General features: G+C 44.6%; 1 protein-coding gene across 7 annotated transcripts in view; it reads right to left on the bottom strand.

Annotated features, from left to right (window-relative positions):
• The window catches only part of il6st.L (interleukin 6 cytokine family signal transducer L homeolog), a 66,258-nt gene extending 46,463 nt beyond the window's left edge, over positions 1-19,795 (bottom strand). For 4 of the 7 annotated variants that reach the window (XM_041581602.1, XM_041581685.1, XM_041581731.1 and 1 more), the window contains exons 1-2: positions 19,729-19,795; positions 5,841-5,924 (exon numbers count right to left, since the gene is read on the bottom strand). In XM_041581602.1, coding sequence (XP_041437536.1) covers positions 5,841-5,924; positions 19,729-19,780 — 136 coding nt within the window. In that variant the 5' untranslated portion in view covers positions 19,781-19,795. 7 annotated transcript variants of the gene reach the window in all.
• Positions 19,796-20,951: the final 1,156 nt, after the last annotated feature.

The following is a 20,951-nucleotide window of genomic DNA, read 5'->3' as shown; positions in this document are numbered from 1 at the left end:
TTCTGGCTATATGTACTTGGCTCCACCTTCACTCCTCAGTTCCTTTGAAAAGCTCAGCCGGTGGAGACATCATAGATAGAAGGAAGAGTAGAGACAACAGACAGAGAAGATAGCGAGAAAGATGTCCCATTGCCATACTAAAATCAGCCTGGGTGGGACTTACTGCACTGACAGTTCGGGCCTACTAGAAAAGGATTTTTCGGTGAGTACAAAATTCCTTTTTCTCTAGTCGGCCCTCCTGTCAGTGCAGACGTTGTGGGACGTCCAAAAGCTGTCCCTCTATAAGGGTGGGTAGAACTGGAACTGCGGAGCTCAATTTGCCTCAACACTATGCTACCGCAGCCTGGAGAACTTTACGACCAAACACGGCCGATCGAGAAGCAAAAACATGTAACTTGTAAAACTTAATGAAAGTATTAGGAGAAATCCAGGTGGCCGCTCTGCAGATTTGTTCTGCCGTTGCCAGATTCTGAAGTGCCCAAGATGTGCTCTGTGCCCTTGTAGAATGAGCCTTCACTGCAAATGGTCTAGGTATGTGTTGATGGTCATAAGCTAAGTTAATGGCTTCAACTAACCAACGAGCAATAGTTCGCTTGGAGATGGGGAGTCCTTTATGTGACAGTGCATACGAGACAAACAATCTGTCGGATCGTCTATAAGCCGATGATCTCTTAAGGTAAATCCGAATGGCACGCACCACATCCAGAGTATGGAGAAGCTTTTCCCCATCGTTAGCGGGATGCGGACAAAAGGATGGTAGGACAATCTCCTGATTTAAGTGGAAATCGGAGACCACTTTAGGCAGAAACCCTTGTACAGTCCGGAGTACTACCTTGTCAGGATGGAGCAGAATCCAAGGTTCCTTGCAGGAAAGAGCCGCTAATTCAGACACACGTTTTGCTGAGGTAATGGCCACCAAGAAAACAACTTTAAGGGATAACCATTTAAGGTCACATGATGCAAGTGGTTCAAATGGAGGTTTCTGCAAAGCCTTAAGCACTAGCGGTAAATCCCAGGTGGAAATCGGCTGTTTCAGTGGTGGACGAGCTCTGGTCACGCCCCGCAGAAACTGTTGGATCTCTGACATGTCAGCCCAATGTGTATGAGTTAAGACTGTAAGAGCAGACACTTGTGACTTAAGAGTACGCAGAGCGAGACCTTTCCGGAACCCGTCGGTGAGGAACTCAACTACAACAGCAGTGGAAGCACAGTCCCAGCGGTAACCTTGTTGAAGGCACCAGTCAATAAAAGTTTTCCACACTCTATAATACACCTTATTCGTTGACTGTTTGCGTGCTTGAAGTAAAATGTCTATAGCATTCTTGGAGTAGCCGTGGTGAGCCCACCAGTCGGTCTCAATAGCCACGCCGTCAAACGTAATAGGGGTAGGTTGGGATGATGGATGGGCCCCTGAGTAAGCAAGTCGGGGCGATCGGGCAACCTCCATGGCTTGGATATAGACAGTCTGATCAGATCTGTGTACCACACTCTGTTGGGCCAGTCGGGTGCAATCAGTATTGTGGTGGCGGCGCTGTGTTTGACTCTCATGATGACCCTGGGAAGAATAGCCAGGGGAGGAAACGCGTATACCATCTGAAAGTCCCAGGGAGAGACCAAGGCGTCCACGAACGCTGCCCCGGGGTCGTTCGTTCTGGCACAGTAAAGTGGCAGTTTGTTGTTGTGCCGTGATGCCAACATATCGATCTGTGGCTTGCCCCATCTGGCGACTAATTGTTGAAAGACTTCGGAATTGAGTGACCACTCTCCGTGGTCCAGTGTAGTCCTGCTCAGGTAGTCCGCCTCCCAATTCAGTATTCCTGGAATGAACACCGCTGAGAGATTGGTCACTGTAAGCTCTGCCCACAGTAAGATCCTGGTAACTTCCTGCATGGCAAGTCTGCTGCGGGTGCCGCCTTGTTTGTTGACATATGCCACTGCCGTGGCATTGTCGGACTGTACCCGGACTGCCCGGGACTGCAGGAGGGTGGTCCAGCCCTCCAGTGCTAGAGCGATTGCCCTGAGTTCCAGGACGTTGATTGGTAAGGAGCTCTCTGTCGGACTCCAAATGCCCTGGAGTGTATGAGTGTGATAAACAGCTCCCCAGCCTCTGAGACTGGCGTCTGTGGTTACGATCTCCCATTGAAAGGGGGGCCAACTTTTGCCCTGGAGAAGGTTGGCTGGAACCATCCACCACTCTAGGCTTTGTCTGGTTGAGTCGGATATGTGGATGACTTGCTGTAAGTCCTTGTGATTCTTGTTCCACTGACTCAGAAAGTTGTTTTGAAGAGGACGTAGATGGAATCTGGAGAACGGAATTGCTTCCAAGGCCGAGACCATAAACCCTAGAAGACGGAGGCAGTCCTCTGCCGATGTTATCTTCGAACTGTGGAATGTTTTGGCTGCTTGAATCAAAGTCTGAGTCTTGTCTGGAGGCAAGAACACTCTCTGTAACTGAGAGTTGAAGTCGAGGCCCAAGAATCGGATTGACTGGGTTGGCTGTAGCGCACTTTTGCGGTAGTTGATCAACCAGCCATGTTGGGTTAACACCCGTAGACAGGTGTGAGTGTCCCTGGTTGCTTGGGTTATGGAAGGTGCGATGATGAGCAAATCGTCCAAGTAGGGCAGAAGCTTGATTCCCAGAGCCCTGAGGTAGGCTATCACTGGAGTTAAGACCTTGGTGAAAACACGAGGCGCAGTCCAAAGTCCAAAGGGCAAGGCCGCAAATTGGTAATGGTGATCGCCTATTGCGAAACGAAGATAGCGACGGGACCCTGGGTAAATGGGGATGTGGAGGTAGGCGTCTTGGAGGTCTGTGGATGTCATGAAAGAGTCTGGTTCCATATTTGCTATGACGGACCGAATGGATTCCATTCTGAATTTTTGATTGGACACCAGGGTGTTGAGGGATTTGAGATTCAGTACTGGTCTGAAAGCGCCGTCCTTTTTTTTGACCAGAAACAGGGTGGAGTAGAAACCTCGAAACCGCTGGTTCTGTGGGACTTCTTGTATCACTTCCGCTTGCAGTAGTGACTGAACTGAAGTATGGAGCAGGTGTGTTTTGTTTGGGGTAGTTGACGATGTACGGAACTTGGTAAAAGGTAGATGTGGGGAGAAGGGGATTCTGTAACCTTGCCGAAGGATTGTCAGCACCCAAGTGTCTGTTACGTGAGTTTGCCATTCGCCCAGGTATCTCTGTAATCTGCCGCCTACCAGACCTTGACTTGCTGAGGCTGAGTCAGGCCGACGTGGTTCTATTTGGCACTGATTTCTTGACGTGAGGTCGAGCTTGCTGGTGCCAAGGTGTTCTGGTGCGTTTAGTCGTTTGGTCAGAAGTAGGTGACCTGAAGTTTGTCCGAAAGGGCCTAGATTGGGGAGACCAATTCTTTCGCACGGGAAATCTGGGCGAGTTGTCATATCTCGATTTTTTTCCTGTCGGAAGAAAGGTACTTTTTCCTCCAGTTACCTCTGATATAATTTGCTTAAGATCAGGACCGAAGAGAGAATCACCCGTGAACCGTAGGGATAGCAATCTGAGTTTGGAAGCGGTGTCTCCCGACCAGTGTTTCAGCCATAAGGCCCTCCTAGTCACCACAGTATTGACAGTAGCTTTAGCCGCTAGTTTGGTAATTTCCATGGTCGCTTCTGCGAGGAAGGAAAGGGTGGTTACTAGTCTGTCTACTTCAGACTGCAACTGCTGTCTAGATGATGGGGGATTGGTAGCTATTTCTTGTGCCCAGTGTTTCGCTGTACGTGCCAAGCCCGCCGAAGCTACTGCCGGTCGCAGTATTGCTGCCGGCTGGACATAGGATTTTTTTAAGGTAGCTTCCATGCGACGGTCTAATGGGTCTTTAAAAGCCGCTTCTTCAGCCGGCAAGGCGGTATGTCTAGATAGGCGAGCTACTGCCGAGTCCACCCTGGGTGCTTTATCCCACTTCTTCTGGTAGTCTTCTGGTATAGGGTACGTCTTAAGAAATCTTTGGGTGAGAGCAATACGTCGCTCTGGTTGATTCCATTCAGTTTCAATGGCTTGCGTGACCGAATTGAACACAGGAAATGTTAATTTAGATTTTTTCTGAACGCCCAATAGCTTGTCAGCTTTTGATAGCGCCACTGTTTCATCTTTAATCTCTAGAGTTTGCAACATTTCTCTAAGTAGTTTCTTAGATACCTCTGGAGTGATAGTGTGGACCTGTTCATCCTCAGAATCTGTGTCAGAATTGGATTGTAGCTGATCAGACATGTCCTTATCTGGGCAGAGAACCTCGTCCTGATCTGAGTCTGAAAGTAATCCCTCCTCTGAGTCTGAGGAGGAGTCTAACGGCAGTGCGACTTTACGCTTTTTATTTTGTTTAGTTGTCTGAGTACTATCGACATTTGGTTGGTAGGGTTGAACAGATTTCATTATCCATTGTAAAAAGTCTCCAAACTGTGGATGAACTTGAGCAGAGGAGCTTGCTGAAGGTTGATTCCAAAGTGGAAGTGGGGAGGTATCCCTAGTGTCACGGATTGGGGTGACTGGTGGTGGTGATACTGGTCGGATGGAGCCTGTAGAGGACCTTCTATCCTCAGTATTTGGAGTTGGAGATGGATCAACTGGTGGTTGAGATAAAGTATATTGGGGGGACAAGGTAGGTGGCCCTTGAGGATCTGCTGTTTTAGTGATGACTTTACAGTCTGAACAGTAAGTTCTTTCTGACTTTCTCAATGAATGCCTACAAGTTTTACACTTTGGTAATTTCTCTGGTTTTTTCATTTTCTTTACAGATTGTATGTCTGCCCGAAGGTCTGTGAGAGAATTTGTCTTTTCCATATCCAGCAGTGTTAGTGAAAAGGTTGTGACTCACCACCAGCCTGAGACTGATTAAGTATTGTCTCTTATGTGTTGCTTGCGCTGAACTGTGCTGAAAATGCGCAGATGAGATGAAGTTAAGCAGTCCTGGAACTGTGTATGTTCTTTCTGAGCTGCTATGTAGTATTTGTCTGCCGTTTTTATCTATGGCTGCCTGCAGGGAGTGCGAGTAGCGAAACGCCGCTCTATTAGGCTGCGCGGCTGTGACTGATGACGTCAGTGCGCCGTGATAACTGGCGCGAACAGAGCTGCCGCGTCTATGCGGCTGAAGAGTAACGTCACTGCGCAAGAGAGAAAACGGCGCGAACTAGCTCTACTAGTTCCTCCCACGCAAGGCACTGGTTGTTGGCTAAATCATGGCCGCGTCTATGCGGCTCTATAGGCAGCGTCAGTACCTGTGCGTTCCTGAGAGTGCTGCTTCTCTAAGAAGAGGTAACCAGGAAACAGGCTGCTTATCAGCCCTGTACCATCATGGGAACGCACCGGTCGGGTCCAAATGCTCCCTAACAACCCAGTAGAACAGCGGGTAGCTCTGCTAACCCTGTAGGTTGTGTGCCTGTGACAGCTCTGCATGTCACGTATGGCCCCTGTTACACAACTGAATACCCGTCAGTTGGTAATGTTGCACCCTAAGAACAGCTCTGCATGTCCAATAGGTGTTATCTGTGGGAGAAAAAAAAAAAAAAAGGATATAAAGCAAAATAAAGTAAAATAAAAAACAAAGTAAAATAAAAAAGACTGTCCTTAACCTCCTGAGGCAGGACAAAGAACTGAGGAGTGAAGGTGGAGCCAAGTACATATAGCCAGAAGGAGGGGCCATGAGTTAACAGTTTCTGTCCTGCCTCCAGAGGTGAAGGATAACATAACCCACAACGTCTGCACTGACAGGAGGGCCGACTAGAGAAAACAGAACAGAGGCTAAAAAGTAACAGACTTTCAAACAAATGTATTACTCAGAGTGTGGGTGATAAAAATTAAATAACCAAATTACCTTGCTGAACAATCAAGATAACAGAAGAAATCAAATAGAAAAAAATAATCTTCATTCTCATCATCATCTTCCACAGTCCAGGTCCTAAAAAATAAGAAAAAAATTATTAGGGTACATTCAAGGGATTGGTAAGGTTTAACGACTGAAATTTAAGGGGCAAATTTAACTACATTTGAGTATAAGGGTCAGTCCCAGCGACAAATCGCCTCTTCTTCGGGGCGACAATGTCCCCAAACTGCCTTCCCCCTTCCCTCCGCCGGCTATAATGAAAATCGCCTGCAGCAATGCACACGCGGCGCTTAGTTTTCTGACGTCTCTCGAAGTTGCCTCACGAGGAAACGAGAATATGGGGTACTGCACCAAGCAAGGTTATGCCAGGGGATTTACCTGTCCCTCTACAGCATGTTTTTAATTAAAGGGGTTGTCCACCTTTTAGTATGATGATATTCTGAGACAATTTGCAATTGGCTTTATTTTTTATTATTGGTGGTGTTTGAGTTACTTAGCTTTTTATTCAGCAGCTCTCCAGTTTGCAATTTCAGCAATCTGGTTGCTGGGGTCCAAATTACCGTAGCAACCAGGCAGTGTTGTGATTAAGAGTCGGGAAGATAAATAGGAAAGGGTGTGAATAGAAAGATAATAAGGAAAAAGTAACAATAAAATTATAATCTTGCAGATAAAATTGAAGCCATAATATCATTTTTTTTTAGCTGCCGGGGTTCAGTGGCCCCCATTTAATAGCTAGAAAAAGAGTCAGAAGATAGCAAATCATTCAAAAATGAAAACTGAAGACCAATTTAAAAGCTGCTAAGAATTGGCCATTCTAGAACATACTAAAAGTTAACCTAAAAAGTGAACAAACGTCAGGGAAACCCGATTATTTCGCTAAATAAAAAAAACTCAATTCAATATATTTATACATCACCAGGACCTGATTTCCTGGATGTGAGAGTTTTGGGCAGCTCAATGTACTGAATGTACAAAGCAGAGGCAGAGATTTGCATTTAATGGTGCAAGCAGTTTCCCAGAAGAGGACGGGCAGTAGAACAGAATGGATTTCAGGAAGCAGAGCTCATTAGAAATGAGGCATGGCTTAAACAAATGTTCAAAGAGGCTTGCTCCAGCATGGGAAACGGGGCCGCTCTGGGCTGTCTGTACCAACAGCATTACTAGGGAGAAGACCCTCTTCTCATTCATATACAAAAGCAGAGGGATTAGTGAGAAGAGATGAATGGGTCCCAGCTATTTTGAAACAATAATTACGCAGAGTTTTCTGGAAGTGCAATGAGTAATACACCAGGCAGAATAGAATTAATTGTAACATTGTTCAGCTATTCAAATATTTACTCTACACACGAGACCTGTTATCCAGAATGCTCAGGACCTGGGTTCTTCTCGATAACGGACCTTTCCATAATTTGGATCTTCATACTTTAAGTCTATTCTAAAATCATGTAAACATTAAATAAACCCAATAGGCTGGATTTGCTTCCAATAAGGATTAATTTTATCTTAGTTTGGATCAAGTACAAGCTGCTGTTTTATTATTACAGAGAAAAAGGGAATCATTTTTAAGAATTTCGATTATTTGGATAAAATAGAGTCTATGGGAGATGGCCTTTCCATAATTCAGAGCTTTCTGGAGAACGGGTTTCCAGATAACATCCCTTTCATGTATATACAGGCCCGGATTTGCGGCAAGGCCGCATAGGCCCGGGCCTAGGGCGGCAAAAAAATAGGGGCGGCATGCCGCCCAGCCGCACTATGGGGACGCGTGCGTCCCCATTCAATTACAGCAGCTGCGCCGGCGAAAAAACGCCGGCGCGCTGGGAAGCGGAGGTGAGGTGGGCGCTAGGACCGCGCGGCCGCCTGGTCGGACCGCGCGGCCGCCTGGTCGGACCTCGCGGCCTAGGGGCGCCGCACACTGAAATCCGGCGCTGTGTATATATCTTGGCCTCCTATGAATCTGGCCAAACCACTGTAGTACACAGGGGGGCACATGCAGATCCACAGCTCAGTGCAGCATTTGGCCAACAGCATCTCCGTTAGGAGGGGTTGAACTTGATGGTCTTTTTTTAAAGGAGAATTCAACCCTAAAGTTAAAAAAAAACAAAAAAAAAAAAAACAACCTACCCCCCCTACCCTACATAGACCCCCCCTTTCTCCTCCCCCCAGCCTAAGTGTTACCCCGGGAAAATGCCCCTAACGTTTTACTTACCATTCGGTGCAGATTCAGGCATTGGAGTTCAATGTGTATGTGTATTAACAGAACGGTAATCATGAGAGTGAATGTCACAAGTCAAACCACAACAAAGACCTTGGTAAATGATTCTTTACAATCTGTACTCTTAGGGGAAAACTGCCAAAAAGACACATTCAGGGGAGTTTCACAACACCACAGTCCTACCACATTCTGCTAAAAACGACCTATTTATTCTCACAGTCTGACACTACATGAACAACTGTGAGAGCAAACCTGGCCACTGGCCCATGGTTTGTTCCACTGGTGTGGATAACCCTCACGGGATAACCCACACGGGCTGGGAATCCACTTTCCTCTACCAGCGTACAAACTGCAGGCCAATCCACACCTTTATTTGCACTTTGTAGTACAAAATAAATCTGCAACATGCATATATAAACATTTACTGTAAGCAAAAAGTGCAAATGTGAAGTTTAAATTTTGACGATACCCTTAAAAAGACCCATCAGCCTGCCCCCAATCCCCTGTAAAACTCAACTGAAATCCGTGCGCCGTGGTCCTGCCCCCTTTTTTTCACCATGGCCCCGCCCTTGTGACGTCACGCCCGCCGCTATTTGGTCACGCCCCCCACCAGCCGGTCATACATTTAGGAAAAGGTGGCAATCCTACGAACGCTCCAACAAGATGAAGCAGGAATTCTTGTGAAAGGTAGGTAGAACAGGCGGAAAGGACAACATGTCAATATGGAGGTTGGTAAACCATTGAACCATTTTAAAAAGAGCTTGCACAAAATATTGTACAGACGAACAAATGAGAAGAAGTGGCCAGCAGAATTGTTGTGGTTCTAATGGAAGCAGAAGTGGACACTCTTCCACTGAAATAAATAACATAAGACTAGTTACAGACATAACACAAGCAAAGTCCTTCCCAAAATACATCACCGAAATATACTGCTGATTTTGCAAAACAGCCAGCCCCATAGCCGTTCCACTCAGACACATAGGGGGTGATTTATTAATTCAAATACCAAAATTAAATTCAAATTTCTGCCCCAATTCAAATTCTTCTGGAGAAAAACCGCATGCATTCAAAAAATAATATGTACAATATTTATTCTACGCAAAACAAGAATGAAAAACTGTAAACATAAAACTTCAGCATCTAAAAGTTTTTTTTTCCCCCATGTGAGTTTTTAACAATTTGACCCACTGAAATGATAAATAGGGTACAAATTCAAGCTCAAGCTATTTCAATTTCTGATAAATAGATCTTATAAACTAGTGCTTGCTTTCCCAAAGTAACGAAACACATCTGCTAATTTTGCCCCTGGGTCAATGATCAGATCATAATCGGGACTATTGTAGACTAATCGGATGAATGGCACAATGTGGTCTTTGCCAAATAGAATCTTTATACCTGCCCAAGATATTGGCCAGGCAGGCCATTGCTCTGGCCCCATACAAAGGCCTATTAGCTACCAACTCCAACAAAAAAGATGTGCAGCCCATGCAATGGGCAAAACCTGCGTGGCCCAAACATGCACACCACTTATTTGGGGACTGAAAGTCTGCTTGTCTTGTATGAGCATCCTCTTTCAGTTTTCAGTATCACGATTAAATGAAGTACAGCTACAGTATTTAAGTATTCTGTAGGTCATAGTTTAGCAACAGCATAATTCAATTTTACAGACATACAGGAGCTGGCGTAAGAAAATACAGTCAGTGAAATTATTCCACTCCTAAACATGCAGATAAATTACATGATAATACCGCTATGAAGGCCACAATGTTTCATTCTGCCTGTTTAATGTTAGTTCACACGAGGAGATTCCGGGAGATTTTGTCGCCTGGCAACTTATCACCTCTTCTTCTGGGCGACAATCTCCCAGAACTGCCGCAGCGTGTCTTCCCATAGGCTATAATGAAAAGTCGCCTGCGCTAAAGCACAGGCGGTGCTGTGTTTTCCGTAGTCGCCCGAAGTTGCCTCGAAACTTTGGGCGACTTCAGAAAACGCATCGCCGCGTGAACTAACCTTTTAAGGGCAAACTCCAGCAAAATAAAAACACAATTCATGATTAAGATTCAAGTTAAGGCCATACATGGGTAGATTTAAGATGCAGATTCAGCCCTTCAGACAAAGTCAGCAACTTATCTGCCCAAGTATGGCCTCTTCCAAACAAATATCTGGGCAATTGTTGGCCAGATATCTACATACAGTCTTAAAATTCCAGATGGCGTGAGGATTACATTGTCTTGTTGATGAAGTCCTCTCCAGATAGACTGCATTGGCTTATTAATGAAGCTCTCTCCTGATGGCCTGCATTGGTTTGTTGATGAAGCCCTCTCCTGATGGCCTGTATTAACTTGTTGATGAAGCCCTCTCCTGATGGTCTGGCATTGGCTTGTTGATGAAGCCCTCTCGTGATGGCCTGCATTGGTTTTCACTATGATCCAATGGCTGGCCCGAGAGACAAATGAACAACAATAGTGATGTGTGGGTCAGGAAAAACTCAACCCTAAACTGCAAAATGTTTCCATTGTAGGACCTGCACCCACAGATCAGTGGTGCAAGTCACAAAAAGCCATCTTTCAGAAAACACAGGCACTACACTACTGTAGTACCCCAGTGTAACCCACACTCGCCACAGACGCTCCAAAATTCAACCCAAAATCACCCCAACCTGCAGGTCCCGCAGGTATCAGCAAATCAATGCACATACTGAGAAAAGATCCACCCTTGTAGATAGGACCAAGGCTGGAATCAACCCAGGATGACCCCAGTGTTACAAGGCAGAACTGCTAACCACAGGGTCACCATAACGCCCAGCCTGAACAAAGATTCTGTTTCAATAACATGAATAACAAGTATAAATGATACTAGGGATGCACCGAATCCACTTTTTTTGGATTCGGCCGAACCCCCGAATCCTTTGCAAAAGATTCGACCGAATACCGAACCGAATCCGAACCCTAATTTGCATATGCAAATTAGGGATGGGAAGGGGAAACCATTTTTTACTTCCTTGTTTTGTGACAAAAAGTCACGTGATTTCTCTCCCCGCCCCTAATTTACATATGCAAATTAGGATTCGGTTCAGCCGGACAGAAGGATTCCTCCACATACGTAATCTCTCAATATAACCTTCAATATTCAGCCACCTGTCTTTACCATACAGTTATGGGACCAGTTATCCAGTATGCTTTGGACCTGGGATTTTCCAGATTACAGATATTTCTGTAATTTGGATCTTCATACTTTAAGTCAACTAGAAAATCATGTAAACATTAAATAAATACAAGGGACTGATTTATTATTAAAAGAGAAAAAATAAATCATGTTTATAAATTTGTATTATTTGGATAAAATGGAGTCTATGGGAAATGGCCTCTCCGTGATTAGGAGGTTTTTGGATAACGGATCCCATACCTGTACCATCAATTGTACCACAACACAGGCAGTCAGACTGGGGTGTCCGAGCCAACTTCAGGAGCCCCCCAACCCAGACGTGAGCTCTACACCGGATACTGCCAAACCTGAGAAACACCCCATCTTCAACCCACGGCACGGCCCATATACTATTAACTTTGTACCTGCAGCCACTATCAGCAGGCTGGAAAAAACCCACAATTTCATAGTAGCGGGCCTCGGTTTGTGGGGCCGAATGGGCTCATGGGGCCCACCAGTTCTCCGTAGGCAGAGAATCCGCTACTCCCCTTGTCTTCTGAAATCAGAGCAGATGTTGGCCTGAAATGCAAAATGTTGTGTTTCGTCTAAAAACCGCCGTGACTGCTGCACCTGAGCAGAGCCGTAGCTTCCGGGTGCGGGCAGAGCAGGAGCAGTGTTTCTGTGCAGGCCAAGATCCACAATCGGCTGGCCCTAGCCTAAGAGTGTGAATTCAGTTGGTGGAACAAGGTAAAAAGTGCTAGGATTCAGCCAAATCCCAAACGGAACCCCCTACTTTTATGGTCAGTTCTTTCTTAAGCAAACCTATTAATGTAATATATGTAATCACTGCTCTGCCAACCTTTTAGATATAGCTTCAAGAATATCAAGAAAGTGTCCACCCCAGATCTTTCCATGACCTTCATTTAAGATGAACAAACCATCATTTTCCCCCAAATCTCACTATAAAGGTTGACATGGGTGCACTGATAATATCGCAAGAAGTAAATTTTTTGCACGATGTTCAGTGGGTGTATGGCGAGAGACGAGTCAACCAATATCTACAGAAGATTTGGATATCGGTCAGCTAGTCAATCAGGCTGGCCGGAAATTTTTGATTGGGCACCTCTGAAGGCACCTGAACATTGGCCACTGTTAGTGCTGAATCATCAGTTATTTTTAGCATTCTATGCTTTCTATTGTATATCTGACGACTCGGCTATACAGGTCTGTATTGAAAACGAACAACCAATGGTTGAGGATAGATCGTAATTGTTACATCTATGGCCACCTTAACTGCCCTTCCGTATTAGGGCTAGGCCACACAGGAAGATTTCAGGGAGATTGGTCGCCTGCGCCTATTCACACGCAGGGACACGTTTTTCAAAGTCGCTCGAAATTGCCTCGTGAAGCAATTTCGAGCGACTTTGAAAAACGTATCGCCGCATGTAAATAGGTGCAGGCGACTTTAGCGCTAGCGGGTGCGAGATACCAGCAAGCCATTCAGGGAGATTAGGCGTCTCAAAGACGCGGCAATTAGTCGTCAGGCGACCAATCTCCCTGAATCTTCCCATGTGGCCCTAGCCTTAGCCCTACTGTCACTGCTACAGGACCCCATAATTTCTGGGAACTAATTATCGAATTTATGGATCTGAGAGGAGAAGGTATTTGCTTTAAAACAGGAGTGGTCTTGGACATACAGTAGGCATGGTTCAGTGAAACAAGTCCAGATCTTTCTAGTTAGGGAAGTTGGGAGGTATTATTCTGAAAGATTTTGAGGCTGTGTGCTTGAACGGCTTTTTTTGTATTATTTAAAAAAAAAAAAAAAAAAACCTTTGCCCAAAATATAAATGCACTTGCAATTTGCCAGAGGAAAGCAACCTCTACTTCTCTCTACCATCACACACTTCCTTTGGGTTTCCTTCAGCACACAGATGCCAATACCATATGGATGCACTTCCTGGTCGAACCACAAACTCAAATACCGTAGTTATATTTGTCCCATCTGAAAATCATTGCAAATGCTGTTTGAATTTCTTTTTTTGCCCATATAGGAGGGGATATTGAGCAGGTGACAAAATGCCCTGTGTGACTAACAGTACAGGTAGGTATGGGATCCCTTATCCAGAAACCCGTTATCCAGAAAGTTTTGAATTACAGAAAGGTCATCTCCTATAGAGTCAATTTTAAGCAAGCAATTCTGATTTTTAAAAATGATTTCCTTTTTTTCTCTGTAATAAAACAGTGCCTTATACATAATAGTAACCAAGTTGCATGAATCAATATTGGTAGCAAAACCCAATCCTATTGGCTTTATTTACTTTAAGATATGGAGATCCCATATCTGGAAAACCCCAAGTCCCAAGCATTCAAGGTAATAAATTCTATACCTATACATAGATTTGGTCATCTAAAACAAATCTCTTTTTTGGTTTAAAGGAGAAGGAAAGGTTAAAACTAAGTAAGCCTTATCAGAAAGGTCCACCTAAATATACCAGTAAACCCTCAAAGTAGTGCTGCTCTGAGTCCTCTGTCAAAAGAAACACAGCATTTCTTTCCTTCTATTATGTTCACATGGACTTCTGTATCAGACTCCCTGCCTTCAGCTTAAACCTCCGTACCCTGGGCGTGAGCATGCTCAGTTTGCACCTCTCCCCCCCCCCACTTCTCTGCTGTAATCTGAGCCCAGAGCTATAAGTGAACAAGGAGAGACTCAGGCAGGAAGTGATGTCAAACCAAGCTAATACTGCAGCTGCTATCATAAACAAACAGAGAGCTTCTAGAGTTCTTTACTCAGGTATGGTAAAACATTCTACAGAAAAAATAAAGCATTCTAGCTTGCACTATTGCAGCTAATCTATTGGCAATAAAATGCCTCTGCAGCTTTCCTTCGCCTTTAAAAGAAATAAATAAAAGCAAAGGACTATGAAGATTCAAACGTTTGAAACGTAAGTTCTGCAAAACAGGAAATTCATCTTACGTAGACTCCATTTTAATAAAACAGTACCTTGTACTTGATCTTAGCGAAGATATAATTGCTCCACCAACGCATCTGTCTGACCCATATCTGACCTAAATTTGGCCAGTTATCAATGTGCTCCTTTCTCTTAGTTTATAAGCTTGCATGAAGTATGAGGAGCACCAGTATTGCTTGTGAAAGTAAGGTAAATACAGGTAAATACAATCATACTGTTCTCTTATTGTCTGGTTTTCAATGAACAAACCACATTCAATTGCAGCTCAGGGAAACCGGTGGTTCAAGACAACCTCAAAAAAAAAAACAAAAAAAAAACAACCCCACAAACTATTCCACAAGTACGTTTTTTCAACCTGGGGACATTTACAAACTTTCTTTTTCACAATTCTGACATCACACATCAGGGCAGTGTGGTTTATATTAACCAGAAATGCAACAAATCCAGAATTCAGTTAAGGATTTGGACAAATCTTAATTGTTCTGCAGAGACGATTATCCAAAATGCTCGGGACCTGGGGGTTTCCAAATAATGGATCTTTCCGTCATTTGGATCTTTATAACTTAAGTCTACTAGAAAATCATGTACACATTAAATAAACCCAATAGGCTGGTTTTGCTTCCAATAAAGATTAATTATGTCTTAGTTTGGATAAAGTACGAGGCACTGTTTTATTATTACAAAAAGGAAATCGTTTTTGAAAATATGGATTATTTGGATAAAATGACATGGCCTTTCTACAATTCTGAGCTTTCTGGATAACAGGTTTCTGCATAGCAGATCCTATACCTGTACAAAAATGTTTTTTTTCCATTAATGCATTTTTAAAAAATGTTATGAAAACATGCAAATTAGGTTTGGATGAGAAATAAGGTAGAACGTGTTCAATGTTTCGGGAAAATATTTCACATTACATTGCAATGTCTTAACCATTTTACTCACAAAAAGGATTCCTGAATCCACAGCCTCTCCAGTCAAATAGTATGGTGTCTGGAAAAGAGGTCGGCACCTCTCCAATATGCATAGAGACGAGAAATTCATCAGACACTCAACAGCAAGTGAAGCGGGGCGGACCCCTGCGTGTTTATTCAAGTCTTGTGATGTAACGTTTCGGGGGCAGGCCCCTTCGTCAGACATTACAACTTAAAGTAAATTACAAATTTTACCATCAACCTAAAATGCCCAAAAGCTGTGCCTGCAGTGAGTTACTGTTCAGGCCTAAGTATCCAAGGGCACAATAACCCTGTGCAAGGCCCCATTATTTATAATTCAGCCGACTGCAATTTCTGAGAAGAGAGCATGAGTAATGTGTATTACTGGCATACTGATACGACTCTCTGCTGGAGAAGAACAATAATGTGGGGAGTTACCAACGACTTGCTGGAAATAGCTTATTTAGGAGAGATACATGAATGAACAAGGAGTCTAAAACAAGAGAGACCAGACTAAAACAACACATGTGGGCTCATTTACAGCTGCAGTTGTCACACTGAAATTTCCACAAACAAACCCAATTCATTAAGGTATTTGCATCCAATGCAAGTCATTGCGCTACAGTACCAAGCAGCAATGTGTTCCGCCAGTCTGGAAAAACAAGTAGCAGAATTAAGCAGAAAAATATGGTGCCAGATATTACGAATTCCCGACCCAAAAAAATCTGTACGGCAAAACACAAGCAGTTTGTATCATGGGCATTTTGATGCAATTGCAAGACCCCCTTGTGCCCGCAATTAGACTGGAGTTATGGAGAAAAAAAAAAGCTGCATTCTGAGTAAGAAAATAACATAGCTAATTGCTTCCAAAGTTGCACTATATGCACTTGCGGTTGTAAACGACACTAGGCCAGTGCTAGACAATGTAGAGCTCGGCTTCTGCAGGACGATTAGCACATCATCAAGGGACAAGAAGCAGAGAGTAGCGCATCATCAAGGGACAAGAAGCAGAACGTAGCGCATCATCAAGGGACAAGAAGCAGAGAGTAGCGCATCATCAAGGGACAAGAAGCAGAGAGTAGCGCATCATCAAGGGACAAGAAGCAGAGAGTAGCGCATCATCAAGGGACAAGAAGCAGAGAGTAGCGCATCATCAAGGGACAAGAAGCAGTAGGTATCAATTGAATGCAAGACATGAAGTAGTTTAGGCAGAGGGGGCAGGAAGCAGGGGAAGCAGCAATAGATGCAACAAACAGTGTGTAGTAAGAAGTAGTAGTACTAAGAAGTAGTAAGAAGTACCCAAGACCAAATGAGGTGGTGGGTACAGGAAATAAGTGGCAGAAACAGTGAGAGGGCAGGGGCAAGAAGCAATAAGGCAAATATGTCAGGTGCAGTTAGCGGGCAGAGGCAAGAAGGGTCAGACGCAGTTAGTGGAAAGGCGCAAGAAGTTTCAGAACTGTGGGCAAGGGCAAAAAAGGGTCAGTCGAGTTAGTGGTCAGGGGTAATCAGGGTCTGAACTGTGGGCAGCGCAAGAAGTGTCTGACAGTTGTTGGGAAGGGGCAAGAAGTGTCAAATGCAGTAAGTGGGCGGGGGCAAGATGTGGGACAGTTGTTGGGCAGGGGCAAGCAGGATTGAATGCATTTAGTAGGCATGGGCAAGATGTGTCAAGCTCGGTTAGTGGGCGGGGGCAAGAAGAGTTAAAGTTAGTGGGCGGGGGCAAGAAGAGTTAAAGTTAGTGGGCGGGGGCAAGAAGAGTTAAAGTTAGTGGGCGGGGGCAAGAAGAGTTAAAGTTAGTGGGCGGGGGCAAGAAGAGTTAAAGTTAGTGGGCGGGGGCAAGAAGAGTTAAAGTTAGTGGGCGGGGCAAGAAGAGTTAAAGTTAGTGGGCGGGGCAAGAAGAGTTAAAGTTAGTGGGCGGGGCAAGAAGAGTTAAAGTTAGTGGGCGGGGCAAGAAGAGTTAAAGTTAGTGGGCGGGGCAAGATGTGTCGGATATTGTTGGTCGGGATAAGTAGGGGGAGTACAATGCAGACACACGCGGCGCAGTGAGAGGAAAACTATTGAGTGCGGCCAGTGGGAATTGTATGGCAAAAGAGTACGTAGCCGCTTGGGGGCCAGACGTTACGGAAAGCATTTTAGGACATCCTTCCTCTATATTTTTGTACCACTTGCGCCCACCGTCCAAGTCGGCCAGTGGGAATTGTATGGCAAGAGAGTAAGTAGCCGCTTGGGGGCCAGACGTACAGACGAGCTCCAGGCTGAGTACATGTTAGTGAGTAAAGTAAAGGCCCGTCTCACAAGGGATCGTTACTGAGGGACTTGGTTGGGCAGCGGGACCATTAAACTACAGTCGCGTCACTGACGAGGCAGAAAGCCGAGCGGGTCAACAAGCAGCGGACACAATTCAGCCAAATAAACATAAAGTGTAACGTCCCCACAATCACAAATAACACTATGAGCTCGTACCTTTGGTTCTTCACACTTTGTTCTTTCCTTCCAGTGTAGGATATAACGGTATCCCTATTGCTCCGCCACTAACTCCCGACCCCAGCCATCTTCATAACTAGCCACAAGCGATGTGTTTAGTCTGAGATACCAATTGCTTCGCTGGCATTGGCGAGTCTGAGCACGTGACTTCCTAAACTACTTCCCCCCTCTGCTTGTCACAAACAGTAAGGGGCGGAGAGTACACGGATAAAATGCGGAGTTTGAGGAGGAATGACGCAGGCGGGAGGAACTGGGCAAGAGAATGAAATACGAGGAAGACGCCCGTATAAAATATATGTTTGGCCGTAACAGAAGTCCGACTTGGACGGTGGGCGCAAGTGGTACAAAAATATAGAGGAAGCATGTCCTAAAATATGAACATCGTATTCCATTATCCTATTGGTTGGCTTAAGCCCCTAGCTGCTAACGGAGTGGGATCCCATTGGCTATCTGTGTTCCCAGACAAAGCGAGGCGCCGCTTACAGTAAACACCTCTCCTCAGCGCCGTGCCAAGTTACACACAGAAACTGGCGCAAATGTGTATTAAACTGCGATACAACTTTATAATGCTTGTTCATTTTGTGTATTTGAAGAACACCGCCCTCTGAGACTATGTATCTGCTGAATAATGTATCTCTACGTCACCTGGCCGCCATTATCAGAGACCCCTGGGGCCTAAACAAGGATTGCCGAGTCTAATTTTCAGAACCAGCCTAAGTCGGCTACAAAACCAGGCCAAAACTAGCCAAGATGCACTTCAAAAATAGCACCGTATTTGCTCTGAAAAAAGTTGAATGAAAATAAATGAATATATGTGAAATTACACCTCACTGTTGCGCATATTTTTCCATGAAGCAAAATGGGGCAGAATTGCCCATAACCAGGGGCGTAACTATAGAGGGGGGACGGGCGGTAAAGGGGCCCCATTAGGCCCTAATGCATATACAATTTCCATAGATATTGGTATGGAAAACCAACCCTGTTTGGGGTGAGAGGCTAAAAGCAGTCAAAAAGCCGTTCACTAGCAATTTACATGCAAAGTGAAGCCTGAAATCACAAGGTATTTATTGCATAAGACGAGTAAATACCTACTGATTTCAGAAGGCTTCACCTTGCAAATAAATATTGGTAAAACTGGTCAACCTCTAGACGTTTTGGCGGCCAGCAGATTTTTGCCCCAAAAATTTGTCTGAAATCTAGCAAAGTCACCAGAAAATGTAAGAATGCTTAAGGGACCAGTAACATCAAAAAATTTAAATTGTTTTAAAGTAAAAAAAATATAATGAAATGTTGCCCTGCCCAGCGACAAATCTCTTCTTCAAGTCAACTCACTAGAAAACTTCGGGCGACTTCGCAAAACGAATCTCTCAACGTGCCATCCTGCCGATTTACATTTTAGACGGCGGGGAGGCAGTTCGGGGAGATTAGTCGCATCGAAGAAGAGGAGATTTGTCACTGGGCGAGTAATCTCCCCGAATCTGCCTGTATGCCCTGAACCTAAAACTGCTGTTTGCTTCAGAAACACTACTATTGTTTATATAAATAAGATGCTGTGTAGCAAAGGGGGCAGCCATTCAAAGGAGAAAAGGCTCAGGTTACACAGCAGATAAACACTGTAGAATATAATGGTGTTATCTGTTATCCACTATTAATCCTGTGACATATAGCCTTTTTTCAATTTCCGCCATTGCTACACAGCAGCTTGTTTATATGAACTATAGTAGTTTCTGAAGCAAACAGATCAGTTTTACCAGTGCAGGGCAACCCTACATGATATTTTCAGTACTTTAAAACACTTTCATTTTTTGGTTTTACTGTTCCTTTAAGAGTGACGGGAGACTGGGGTAAAATCTGGTAACTCCAGAGTTCTATGCAAGTCAGTCCCATTGCTTGCTGGGTATTGTATTCTTACATTAAATTTGGCAGTCGGCAAATTATTAAACAAAAACTACATTACCCAACATGCGCTGGGAGACGCAGGCTCGGCACATTAAAGTGAAAAAAATTTTGGCTGGTTTCCAAAGTAAAAAACCGTACCTTGGCTAGTTTGAACTTTCAAAACCTGCCTGGGCTTTAACGTAGTAGCCAAATTTAGCTGGAAAACCACTAACCTGGCAATCCTGACCCAAACCTACCAGCTGGTGGAAGCAGCACTTCCACAGGGAAGTTGAGTGCAGAATGTTGCATTGGAGGTACGGTGGGTCAGGCACGGGGATCATGGGACTCATAATCACTGGACTAGTTAACACTTATTAGGTTGTCCACCCACCCTAGCCCTGAAATCACAAACTAGGTCCGGTATTACAAATTAACTGCCAATGTAGTTAATGGTAAATCACCTTAATTACTTAGGCGGTTCTTCACAACGAGGTTGTGGAATGACCTTCCAGGTGATGGTGGATTCTATTAATGCCTTTAAAGGAGAACGAAAGGAAAATTACACTTGGTGTGTAAAAATTAGGCACCCCAAGTGATTGTATTTACTTACCTTACCTATAGTAACAGTGGGATAATAGTCTCTGGGAAGGGAGTGTGACTGTGGGATAGCAGGTATAGTAGGGAGAGATGGTGTCTATAGTAACAGTGGAATAATAGTCTCTGGGAAGGGAGTGTGACTGTGGGATAGCAGGTATAGTAGGGAGAGATTGTGCCTATAGTAACAGTGGATAATAGTCTCTGGGAAGGGAGTGTGACTGTGGGATAGCAGGTATAGTAGGGAGAGATGGTGCCTATAATAACAGTGGAATAATAGTCTCTGGGAAGGGAGTGTGACTGTAGGATAGCAGGTATAGTAGGGAGAGATTGTGTCTATAGTAACAGTGGGGATAATTGTCTCTTTGAAGGGAGTGTGACTGTGGGATAGCAGGTATAGTAGAGAGAGATGGTGCCTATAGTAACAGGGGATAATAGTCTCTGGGAAGGGACTGTGACTGTGGGATAACAGATATAGTAGGGAGAGATGGTGCCTATAGTAATAGTGGGTATAATAGTCTCTGGGAAGGGAGTGTGACTGTGGGATAGCAGGTATAGTAGGGAGATATGGTGCCTATAGTAAAAGTGAGATAATTGTCTCTGGGAAGGGAGTGTGACTGTGGGATAGCAGGTATAGTAGGGAGAGATGTGCCTATAGTAACAGTGGGATAATAGTCTCTGGGAAGGGAATGTGACTGTGGGATAGCAGGTATAGTAGGGAGAGATGGTGCCTATAGTAATAGTGGGTATAATAGTCTCTGGAAAGGGAGTGTGACTGTGGGATAGCAGGTATAGTAGGGAGATATGGTGCCTATAGTAAAAGTGGGATAATTGTCTCTGGGAAGGGAGTGTGACTGTGGGATAGCAGGTATAGTAGGGAGAGATG

The sequence above is a fragment of the Xenopus laevis genome, chromosome 1L (genome assembly GCF_017654675.1).
Source record: "Xenopus laevis strain J_2021 chromosome 1L, Xenopus_laevis_v10.1, whole genome shotgun sequence".
NCBI classification, from domain to species: Eukaryota; Metazoa; Chordata; class Amphibia; order Anura; family Pipidae; genus Xenopus; species Xenopus laevis.
Note: the sequence above shows the minus strand (reverse complement) of the source record. Positions and strands in the feature narration are given on the sequence as shown.